The sequence below is a fragment of the Orycteropus afer genome, unplaced genomic scaffold (genome assembly GCF_000298275.1).
Source record: "Orycteropus afer afer isolate SDZICR_OR568_19922 unplaced genomic scaffold, OryAfe1.0 scaffold00235, whole genome shotgun sequence".
Classification (NCBI taxonomy): domain Eukaryota; kingdom Metazoa; phylum Chordata; class Mammalia; order Tubulidentata; family Orycteropodidae; genus Orycteropus; species Orycteropus afer.
The window spans coordinates 2,992,789-3,005,157 of record NW_006921822.1 but is presented as its reverse complement, the minus strand read 5'-3'; the positions used below and the strand labels follow the sequence as shown (position 1 = coordinate 3,005,157).

Below are 12,369 nucleotides of genomic sequence, written 5' to 3'. Positions count from 1 at the left end.
ACTCACGTCTACATGTCACCACAGTAGGACAAACTGACAGACAAGTTTGTCTTGCTGTTGGAGACCTCTCGTATCACCCCCACCTGGGTCCCTGTGGCTGACTGTACCTCTGTCTGGCTTCCTGGCTTTTAATCCCCTTTCTCCTGCTCTTCTGGCCTGCTGCTTTGGGCATGCCTCAGTTGTCCCTGGGGCTGACTGCTCCTCTATCCGGGTTCCTGGCTTTTATCCCCTTTCTCCTGCTCTTCCCGCCTGCTACTTTGGGCATCCCTGGGTTTCCTCTCCTCACCTAATCCCTTCGGCTGATTGCTTTTCTCCCTGGCTTCCTGGCTTTTAATCCCCTTTCTTCTGCTCTTCCCACCTGCTACTTTGGGCCTCCGAGTTGTCTCTCCTCACCTGTAACCATGGGGTTGACTGCTCTTCTCTCTGGGTTCCTGGGTTTTATCTCCTTTCTCCTGCTCTTCCAGCCTGCTACTCTGGGTGGGCCTGAGTTTCCTCTCCTCACCTAATCCCTTTGGCTGATTGCTCTTCTTTCTGGCTTCCTGGCTTTTAATCCCCTTTCTCCTGCTCTTCCCGCCTGCTACTTTGGGCTACAATATGAGGCACCATAAATCCACATGGATTCCAAATAGTATAATGAGGAAAAGTGAGTATAAAGTATTTCTAACAGTCTCTTGCAAGCTCACGTGTTATATTTTAATTTTTCAAATTCTCATTATCAATATCACAAAGAAAATTCTATCCTTGTTGTTGTTGTTATGTGCAGTCGAGTTGTCTCCGACTCACAGCAATCCCTCTTTGGGTTTCCAAGGCAGTATCTCTATGGAAGTAGATTGCCCAATGAGTGGCTGGTGGGTTTGAACGCCAACCTTCTGGTTAGCAGTCAAGTGTCTTAGGCACTACACCACCAGAGCTCCAAAATAGTACTTTACCATTATCAGTTAATTTTTAAAATTATTTGTTGTTGTCAGTTGCCATTGAGTCGGCTTCAACTTGTAACAACCTTATGTGTAATAACAGAATGAAACGCTGCCCAGTCCTGAGTCATCCTCACAATTGTTGCTAAGTTTGAGCTTATTTTTGTACCACTGTGTCAATCCACCTCATTGAGGTTCTTCCTCTTTTTTTTTCCAAGGATGATGTTCTTCTCCAGGTAATGGTCCCTTCTGATAACATGATCAAAGTAGGTGATATGAAGTCTGGCCATTCTCTCTTCCAAGAAGCATTCAAATTGTTTAAAGTGAAAGGTACACTCTATTGTGTAGAAGTCCAAGGTCATTGAAGTGATTAAGCTAAGTACTATGGTTAGGGTGGGAAGAGAGTGGTGAGTGTAGAGCTAGGGTATATAGAGTGTGCCAATGACATAAGGATCAAGAGAAGAAAGAGTCTCAAAGAAAGAAAGGTTAAATATTGATCCTGAAATTATTGGGGACTTATTCTCACTTTTTCGCAGTACAAATAATGAGCTGTGTTATATATGTATTATATATACACTCTATATTGATTCAATGGCAGTCTTTCATGCCAGTCTGCAAACACCATGAGGATGAGAGTCTTATCTTATTTACTAGAGTGTCCCTAGAATCTCACATTTTCTATGACCCATAGAAGATGCTCAATAATATTGTTGATTTTATTTATTTATTTATTTTTGCATAAAGAGAACTAATGATTCACTGAGGCCAAGAATTCAAATATGCTCACAAAGTCACACTGGTTCACGTCATTGGAGTCTCCAAGGGGATCCTTCTTCCCTACCCAGGTTCTAAGCAACTTGAAAAATAAAAGAGCAGAGACTAATGTCAAAATATCACCTATATAATTGGTTTCAGCCATGTTAGAGGATATAGCTTTTAGGTCCAAGGGAATTTGCTCACTGACACCCAGAAACTGGCAGTCTTTTCCCCAGTCTCCTAAAGAATAGAGGAATAGAAGAGAATGTGTGCTTCCCACGGTAAGCCTTGATCCCAAGTAGAAAAGGGCAGAGCTGGATGAGTATGTCCAGTTGGTCTCCCCAAATTCAACAGGGAATATAGATACAGTGAGTAAGTGAGCTAAGGAGACAGAAGTGTCCCAACAGTGGAGTTCCCTTCACCTGGGAGGAAACATCAGATGTGTCTCCCTCTAAAAAACATAAATAAATACAATGGCTTCTTCCTTAATTCACCTCCATGTAGGTAACTCATGTGACTCACGAAGCTCCACATCCAATACCAGATACATGGACTGTGTTCCACACCTCTGTAAATGCTGTTGGTGCTGTGGATGGGCTGCTCTCTAGGACACCCACACTCTCCAGCTCCCACCCAAATCATTTGATTTCAAAAGTCAAATGTTTTATCCTGAATTTATTTAAGGAAATCATACTTATTACATTTACAGCATTTAATTAAATATTATGTGAATTGAGAAAACAAGAATGTGATTTTTAAAAAAAGAGAGAGAGAGTTGTTTCTATGAAAATTAAGCTTAATGCTTTGGAAAGTTTCCATGAAGGTGAACTTCTTAATTAAAAATTTCCATCAGATTAGGTATGGGCGAAATCACTGTAGATCTCTTCTCAAGTGTCTCTAAGTCCTCTTTCCACTTTAAAGAACTAGAACCTAGAAATCACAGAACATGTATTATTGGTGTAGTTTATGCAAAAAAGGCAACCGGAACTCCAAACAGCAGAACCATATGCAAAGAAAGACTAGCAGTAAATGTTTTAGTTATGTTTCAAATCCACCCAGAGGTGCCTTGGAAGAAAGACCATAAAATATTTCAAGTACCTAAGTATCATTTTTTACAATTCCCTGTATTGATCTTCTTCCCAATCATGTTGCATAAGAGAACTTCTGCCATAAATAACACAAGGTACTATTTTTAGGCCAATTAAACGGTCTTTCTGTAGATTTCCAATTGTCAAACAGTTCTTCTGGAGTCATGAAGACTCAACTCTTGTTTGCTCCATTGCTAGATATTTCACATCCATTTAGGAAATAAGCACTACTCACAGTGGGACCCAGGAATCCTTTCTCTGCTCAGGAACTTAATTACTTTGATTTCTGTAGATTGTGCTAACAATGAGAAGCTTTGAGAAGCTGATTTCTAGAATATTTCATCAGGTGATAGGAATGAGACAGAGATTACTAGGACAATACTTACAGGCCCAGCAAGACTTCTGTAGAAGGTTTGTTTAAATGCTTTGTGGGTTCCTTCGTCTTTTTCCCGATGTCCTGGCAATAAGCCCATGTGTCCTCCAGCTTCCTGTCAGGATCTAGCACTTCCAGAACCTTTAATAAGAGCTATAAACACAAAATGGTCTTGGAGGGAAGAAAAATAGGCTGAAAAAAATAGGGTCTCTTAATTCTAAGAGGCTCCGGGTAGCACAAACAGTTAAGGGATCAGCTACTAACTGACAGATAAATCCTTCACACTCTACCCAGCTGGATGGATGTTCAATAAAACTTATTTTTCTAACAATTCACCCTGGTCCTGTGCCTCTCGGCATTTGAAACCTAACATATATGGTGCCAAAACACAGGAACCACCAAGAGGAACTCAGAGAGGATCTCTCCCTCCCATTGCTGACTTGGCATCCACCACCAGCCAATTCATCTCTGGTAAGTGACATTTTGTCTTTCCCATATGGATTTCTGATTTGCTGACTTCTCTCAAGACCTAGCACTAGGCCAGAAATCCTCCAGCTTTGTCCCCAGGATTCTGCCCTCCTGAACCTCCTCTGTGCCAGGGATGCCCACACAGGGGTTGTTTCACTCTCCTCTCCGGTGTCAGGCCAAACAACAGGGACGCCTTTCCGATGGTCCTCACACCTCCAGAATTCAAAGTGTCACTTATCCTCTCTCAACTAATCTCCCTCATCCTGGCCTCTCTTCAGAGATCCGGCCCAAGTGTCTCATTTTTTCTGTAATACCTCTTGGCCTCAGTATAAATTAGACAATGACTCTCACTGGCCTGAAAATGGCACATTCAATTTAAATGTCCTTTGTGACAATTTTTGTCAATGCACTGGGAAATGGTTAGAGATCCTCTATGACCAGGCCTTCTTTACCCTCCGGAATAGACCCCCTCTCTGTCAGTCCTGCTCCGCCTGTCAAATCCTCCTGCTTCACTCCAAACCCTCTTCCACCAACCCTACCTCCTCTCGCTCAGAACTGCTGGACTCTGAGACTCCTTTTGACCCAGCTAACCATTCTTCCCCCCTTTAATGGGTCCCCCTCCATATGCTACTCCCGTCCTTCCTCCAGACCCAGGCCCTTCTCCTTCTTTCTCCCCCCAAGAAACTCGTTCTCGAATCGCCCAGCCCAAAGCTCCCATTCTTCCACTCTGGAAAGTGGCTGGGGCTGAAGGCATTGTCCGAGTTCATATTCCCTTCTCCATGTCTAACCTATCCCAAATTGAGAAGCTCCATGGTTCCTTTTCAACTGACCCCACTACCTATACCAAAGAATTTGAATATATCAGCCAGCCTTATGATCTCACCCAGCATGATATTTATGTCATTTTAACCTCTTCCCTAACCCCAGAACAAAAGGAACGTGTCTGGCAGGAAGCTCAGGCTCATGCAGATGAACTTCATAGACAAGATACAGCTCTCCCTTTAGGGTCTGTAGCCAACCCTCAAACTGACTCAGATTGGAACTATCATATAGACTCCCCAGGCAGATGACACCATGGTCATATGATCACTTGTCTCACTGCTGGCCTAAGAAAGGCAGCTCATAAGGCAGTTAACTATGAAAAACTTAAAGAAATTACCCAAGGCTCTGAGGAAAACCTGACCCTCTTTCTCACCTGCCTCACAGAAACTTTACAGAAATATATAACTCTTAATCAGACCTCCCCAGAGGGAATTCTAGATCTCAACATGCATTTTATCTCCCAATCAGCTCCAGACAAAAGTCGTAAATTGCAGAAGCAGGACACAAATCCCTGGAAAGGACCTTCTTATCCTTGCCTTTAAGGTCTTTAATAATAGAGATGAGGAATTAAGGCTACAGAAACAAGATCAGGCAAAGGCCTAACTCCTAGCTACTGCCCTTCAAGGCTCCATGAAAGGCCCCAAGAGGTAAACTCACTTTTAAACCTCCTCCAGGACCATGAAGAGGTAAACTTGAGCCTCCTCTGGGACTGTGCTTCAAGTGTGGTAAAGGGGGCCACTGGGCCAAATCCTGCCCAAACCCAAGACCCCCACCTGGGCCCTGCCCAGCGTGTGGCAAGGAGGGATGCTGGAAGTCAGACTGTGATCAAGCCCTTCGAGGCAGGATTGCATTTGTTCCAAAAATACCCTTCTCTGAGTCCAGTTTGGAGCTTCCTGAACTCCTTGGCCTCACCGCTAAAGACTGAGGGTGCCCAGACCCTGAACAGGCCCCATCAATTTCCATCTAAACCACAGAGCCATGGCTAATAATGATGGTGGCAGATAAGCCAATCTCATTTTTAATAAATATCGGGGCCACTTACTCTGCCCTTCCCGAATTTGCAGGGACACTTGTCCCTTCCTCTGTCTCTATTATGGGGATAGATGGGCTAATATCAAAACTTCTAATACCATCCATTGTAAACTGCTGCCTATTTGGGACTCCTTTTACATACTCCCTCATCCTGCCCAGGTGTCCTACCCCCATCCTCAGCAGAGACATTTTAATCAAATTCCAGGCCTCATTATCTATGTTACCCCCTTCTTCTGTCCTCCAACAATCCTATTCCGATTCTTCCTTTTTCTTTCATCTCACACCTGCCATCACCTCACTGTCGCCATACTCCATAGACCAGGCAGGACTGTGTGACCCACACCACATATCTTCTTAACACACTTGCCAAATGGGGCTACTGAGTCTTTTACTCCAAGGCACAACTTATCTCTACCTCTGTTCAATACTTAGGCCTTTCCCTCACCCCTTCCATCTGCACCATACCTCCCGAACGACTAACTACACTTTTAAATACATGCCATCTCTCCACATAAAGGGAACTCTTATCCCTCCTGTTGTTGTTTGCCATCAAGTTGGACCCGACTCATAGCGACCCCTCCTTGGGTTGCCGAGGCAGTATCACTACGGAAGTAGATTGCCCAACCTTCCTTCTGAGGAGTGGCTGGTGGGTTTGAACCTCCAGCCTTCTGGTTAGCAGTCAAGTGCCTTAGGCACTAGCTGAAGATAATCTTAAATAGATGTGATGCATTGAACACCAATGATCGAAAACCAAAACAATCATGGGATGACATCAAGAGCATCATCCATGAAGAAAGCAAGAGGGCATTAAAAATACAAGAAAGAAAGAAAAGACCAAAATGGATGTCAGAAGGGACTCTGAAACTTGCCCTTGAGTGAAGAGTAGCTAACGCAAATGGAAGAAATTACAAGATAAAAGAGCTGAACAAAAGATTTCAAAGAGCAGCTCGAGCAGACAAACCCAATTACTATAATGAAATGTGCAAAGTCCTGGAGGTAGAAAACCAAAAGGAAAGAACACACTCAGCATTTCTCAAGCTGAAAGACCTGAGGAAAAAATGTAATCCTCGAGTTGTAACAGTGAAAGATTCTATGGGCAAAATATTGAATGATGCAGGAAGCATCCAAAGAAGATGGAAGGAATACACAGAGTGACTGTACCAAAAAGAACTGGTCAATCTTCATCCATTTCAGGAGGTGGCATATGTTCAAGAACCAATGGTACTGAATGAAGAAGTTGAAGCTACACTGAAAGAACTGGCAAAGAACAAGGCTCCAGGAATTGACGGAATACCTATTGAGATGTTTCAACAAATGGATGCCCCACTGGAGGCACTTACAGTTACCTGGCCAACTGACAGGAAGAGATCCATATTTGTACCCATTCCAAAGAAAGGTGATCCCACAGAATGTGGAAATTATTGAAAATAATATCATATGCAAGTAAAATCTTACTGAAGATAATTCAAAAACAGTTGCAGCAGTATATCAACAGAGAACTTCCAGAAATGCAAGCTGGATTCAGAAAAGGACGTGGGGCGAGGGATATCATTGTTGATGTCAGACGGATCTTGGCTCAAAACAAAGAATACCAGAAAGATGTTTACTTGTGTTTTATTGACTATACAAAAGCATTTGATTGTGTGGATCATCACAAATTGTGGATAACACTGAGAAGAATGGGAATTCCAGAACACTTAATTGTGATCATGAGGAACCTGTACAAAGACCAGGAGGCTGTCATTCGAACAGAAAAAGGGAACACTGCACAGTTTAAAATCAAGAAGGGAGTGTGTCAGGGTTGTATTCTTTCACCATACTTATTCAATCTGTATGCTCAGCAAATAATCCAAGAAGCTGGACAATAAGAAGAAGAACATGGCATCAGGATTGGAGGAAGAATCATTAACAACCTGCGACATGCTGACAACACAACTTTGCTTGCTGAAAATGAGAATGACTTGAAGTACTTACTTATGAAGATTGAAGAATATAATCTGCAGTATGGATTACATCTCAATACAAAGAAAATAAAAATCCTCACAACTAGACCTATAAGCAGCATCATGATAAATAGAGAAAATAGTGACATTCTCAAAGACTTCACATTGCTTGGTTATACCATCGACACCAATGGAAACAGCAGTCAGGACATCATACAATGTATAGCACTAGGCAAATCGGCTGCAAAGGACCTCTTTGAAGTGCTGAAGAGCAAAAACGTCTCCTTGAGGACTAAGGTGCGCCTGACACAAGCTATGATATTTTTAATCGCCTCATATGCATATGAGAGCTGGACAACGAATAAGGAACACTGAAGAAGAATTGATGCTTTTGAGCTGTGATGTGTTGGTGAAGAATGCTGAAAGTACCATGGACTGATAAAAGAAATAACAGGTCTGTCCTGGAGGAAGTGCAGCTGGAATGCTCCTTGGAGGTGAGAATGGCCAGACTTCATCTTACATGCTTTCGTCATGTTGTCAGAAGGGACCATTCCCTGGAGAAGGATGTCATGCTTGGTAAGGTGGAAGGTCAACAAAAGAGGGGAAGGCCCTCAACGAAATGGACTGACACGGTGGCAGTGGTGATGGGCTCAAGTATAGCAAGAATCATAGAGCTGGCTCCGGACCAGGCAGTGTTTCATTCTGCTGTGCATAGGGTAGCTATGAGTCGGAAACAACTCGACATCACTTAACAACAACAACAATCTTACCTATGAACTTGTGCTACAAAACTAGCCACATATTACAGAAGCAACAGAAGACAGAGTTGAAGTAACCTCTCAGAGACAACAATACACCTTGAGAGAGAGAATCACTGGGCCTGCCAACTTGGAACCATAGTCTAGGGGGACACCAAACTCAATTGGCACAACATAGTACATAAAAATCTGGTTCCACAACCTACTTTGATGAGTAGCGACTGGGGTCTTAAAAGTTTTGAATGGCCATCTAAGATGCATCCATTGGTCTCCTCTCCTCTGAAGCAAAGAAGAGTGAAGAAAACCAAAAGCATCTGGAAACAATTAGTCCAAGGATATGATAGACCCTGAGGCCAGAAGAACTAGATGGTGCCTGGGTACCAATGCCAACCACTTAGAAACGGATCAAACCTGGAGATCCTGGAGAGAGTGGAAGGAAAAATGTGGAACAAAATTCAAAAACACAAAAATGACCAGAATTACTGGTCAGACAGAGTCTGGTGTGACACCCAAGACTATTGCCCCGGGTTACTCTTCAGGTCTAGAATTAGATTCACTTCCCGTGGATTGGCTCTCAGCCTAACAGTAGAAAGACCTACATGCAGAACATCTATCCCAAGGTGATGCACCCACCTACTCCAGGGAGACACCCCTTAGAGCAATCGGCATGGGGGCCAGAGGGACAGCATTAACACAGAGGGAAAGCTGTACAGACAGGAGTGCATAGCTAAGAAGGGCACAGGAAGGGGTAGTCAGGGATAGGAGGGGAGGAGAGTGTGTTATGGTCAGGGATGATAATTGGGGCATGAAATCAAAATGTACATGAACTGTTGAATGTAAAACAAAGCACAATAAAATTAAAAATGAAAAAGAACTCCCCAGGCATTAGAGAGAATTATGTTCAAGGCCCCAGCAAAGCCCCTCCCACAAACCTAGAACTTGATATTACCTCTACAGGTATATCTTCTTCCAGATTTGGGTACAGGGCCAAGGGATGCCTGGCCAGGTGGGCTTCAATGTCTTCAATAAATACCTTCTGTGCCTGCTGGTCTGGTGAGAGCTTGGGAAAAACAGCTGCTTCCTTGGGCTGCTTGTTTTGCATTGTCTTTGGGGGAGGTTGGGGAGCTCTGTGATAAATCAGGGGAAGAAAGCTCTCCTGAGCATCCTTCATGATCAGACCTTTGCAAGGAGGACAGTCTTTCCTGAAGTTGTCTAGCCCCTTCCTCACAAATATTGATTGCTGGTTGTTCAGGGAGGTGAGGAACTTCAGCCTGTTCTTGTGCTCTGTGAAACACTGGGAAGGTAGCTTCTCTTTGTACCTAGAAAACAACATGCCTGGTCATACGGACCGCAAAGAGGGGTGAGAGGAGGAGACTGTATGAGGCTGGTGGCCATTTTTTTTTTTTTGGAGAAAGCTGGCATCAGGGAAGGAGATTTTGTTATCTAAAAGCAGGTCTGTGCCTGGTACAACTCCTGCCAATAGAAACCACAATGAGTTGAGGGAAAGAGAGGGATTTATTCTTCAGTACACTAACGGAGACAGAGAGGTTTTCAGCCTCAGATTCTGTCTTCTGGGAGTGGCTTGTGGTTTTTATAGGATCTTGAGCCAAGAAGGTGACGTTGTTACAGGTTTAAATACATGTTAAACACATACAAACATTGCAAGCATGCACAGCTGCAAAAAGTTACATTATCTTCTCATTATCATGTAAGCATGTGTCATTATCATACTAAATCTCCGCCCAGCAGTGTGATTTTTACTATGCTAGCCATTCAAACCCACCAGCCACTCCTCAGAAGGAAGATTGGGCAATCTACTTCCATAGAGCTACCGCCTCGGAAACCTAAGGACAGATTGCTATGAGTCGAAACTGACTGGACTGCAGTTAGTTTGGTGTTTTCAGTTTAATGTAACCTCCTAAGCTGACCATTGCTCAAGCCATAAAAGTAAATGTATAAAGAAAACAGGAATTGCAACTTTTTACAAGAAACCACAAAGAGTGAAGTTTATCAATAAATTTGAGAGCCTGGGGGTTGGTCTCAATCCCCATCCTCCTATTGAAGCTATGATGTTATACTAGTTTAACAATAGAAGCTTCAACTGATTTTTTGTTGTTGTTGTTAACTTTCTAAATTGTGATGCCAAATTTCAATGTTTATATCTACATTTCATATAGCCTTGCTTGTATATAGGGTTTTGTAGGCTTGCACTAAGAAAAACATACAGGTTAATAATGAAGACAATAACAAGACTCTATATAATGAAAATTAGGCAGTCAAGAAGTTAACTGGACAAAATTAATTCCTGCAGGTGTTAGCAGAGTTTGGGCGGTGTTTCTATTCTTCTGTAACTTGTGAATAACTGCACTAATTTAGGCTGGTCTTGTTCAATTTGTCCTGAGGCACTCACCAGTGAGCAGCATGCTGCATTTATGTAAACACATAGTTCTTCGTGGGATGTTAGCATTAAATCTAAAGTAACTCGATTTTGTAACACTCCTATTTCTGTAGTTAATTTCTTTTTGACTCAACTATGAAGGAAGGTTGGGCAATCCTACTTCCATAGTGATACTGCCTCGGAAACCCAAGGAGGGGTCGCTATGAGTCGGGGCTGACTCGACGGCAAACAACATGATGAATTCATAGTTTGACTTTTTCAAGTTTAACTGCAATATATATGGTCAGCAGGACTTGGAAAGGTGCTTTCCACAGAGGCTGGAGGGGGCTGTCTTTCTAGGCTCTAAGTAAGATCAGGTCCCCAGGTTGGAAAGGGTGGGCTAAAATGTCGAGAGGGAATTTTGGTGTAACCAGGTGTACCTATGGACAGGAATTGGGCACCATTCATCACCTGAAGGTCAGGCTGGAAAGGCCTTCCATATATAAACTTAAAAGGGCTTAATTTTAAACTATCCCAAGATATTGCTCTAATTCTTAACAAGGCAATATGCAAGGCTTCTACCCAGGTGAGTTTGGCTTCCTGATATATTTTTGCTAATAAAGCTGCTTCTGTCAGTATGAAGTTTAAGATCTACATTGCTAATAGGAGTGTTTACCAGGACTGGTCTACTAAAATGAACTTCTTCAATCTGGGCACAGTCATAGCCAATATTATTACCGGGCACTTATGGAAGCAAAGTGATGGGGTTAATTAAGACTGGAAGTTACTTCTGCAATGTTGTCTACTAACTCACTCACCGAAGGGACCCATGTCCCTCTTCCTGGGGTAACACAGAAAGCCGTCTCCTTGTCTTCACTGTAAGCATTGCCTTTGGGCCTTATATCAACTCTGACCTCAAGGACCAAAGACTTCAACCCTGCAGGAAAAAAAAAAAAAAAATCCAGTGTAGGCTGGTATTGGCTATGGGCTCCTGTTGGTCAGAAGTGTCCCTCTGAACCAGATGATACAAAAAGGTGGAGTCCCATCTGAGTGGTAAAAAACTGTTACCTAAAAACAGGTCTATGCCCGGCATAAATCTTATCAATAGAAACCACACCAAGGTGAGGGAAAGAGGCCTTTATTCCGTAGCATGCTAAGAGAGAGAGAAAGGTTATTTATCCTCCTATTCTGTCTGTCCTCTGTGTGCGGCTTACAGTTTTTATAGATTATTGGGACAAGAAGGTGATGTAGTTACAGGTTTAGATACATGTTAAACATACATAAACATTGTAAGCATGTACAGCTGCAAAAAGTTACACCATCTTCTCATTATCATGTAAGCATGTTTTGTTATCATACTAACTCTCTGCCCAGTGGTGTGACTTTGGCGTAGTGCCTAAGGCATTTATTTGATTGCTAACCAGAAGCCTGGCAGTTTGAATCCACCAGCCACTCCTCAGATGGAACAGTGGGCAATCTTCTTCTGTAGAGACACTGCCTCAGAAAACCAAGGAGGGTTTGCTATGAATCAGAACCAACTTGATGGCAGTTTGATTTTGGTTTGGAATGTAACCTTTTATCTCCTGAGCTGACCTTTGCTCAAGTCATAAAAGTAAATGTATAGAGAAAACAGGAATTGCAACTTTTTTATAAGAAACCACAAAGAGCATGAAGTTTATCAGTAACTTTAAATGCCTAGGTGTTGGTCTCGATTCCATATAAAAAGGGTTGTGTTAAGCACACTCCTATTGTTGTTGTTGTTATTTGCCATCGAGTCGGCCCCGACTCATAGCAACCCCTCCTTGGGTTTCCAAGGCAGTATCACTACGGAAGTAGGA

The 12,369-nt window shown here is 42.8% G+C and overlaps 1 protein-coding gene across 1 annotated transcript in view; it reads right to left on the bottom strand.

Moving 5' to 3' along the window:
- LOC103203956 (protein FAM47E-like) overlaps positions 1–9,487 on the bottom strand; it is a 36,823-nt gene extending 27,336 nt beyond the window's left edge. Inside the window, exons 1-2 of the mRNA XM_007949060.1 lie at positions 9,104–9,487; positions 3,145–3,284 (exon numbers count right to left, since the gene is read on the bottom strand). Of these exons, the coding sequence (XP_007947251.1) occupies positions 3,145–3,284; positions 9,104–9,487 (524 nt within the window). The remainder of the gene's footprint in view (positions 1–3,144; positions 3,285–9,103) is intronic.
- Positions 9,488–12,369: the final 2,882 nt, after the last annotated feature.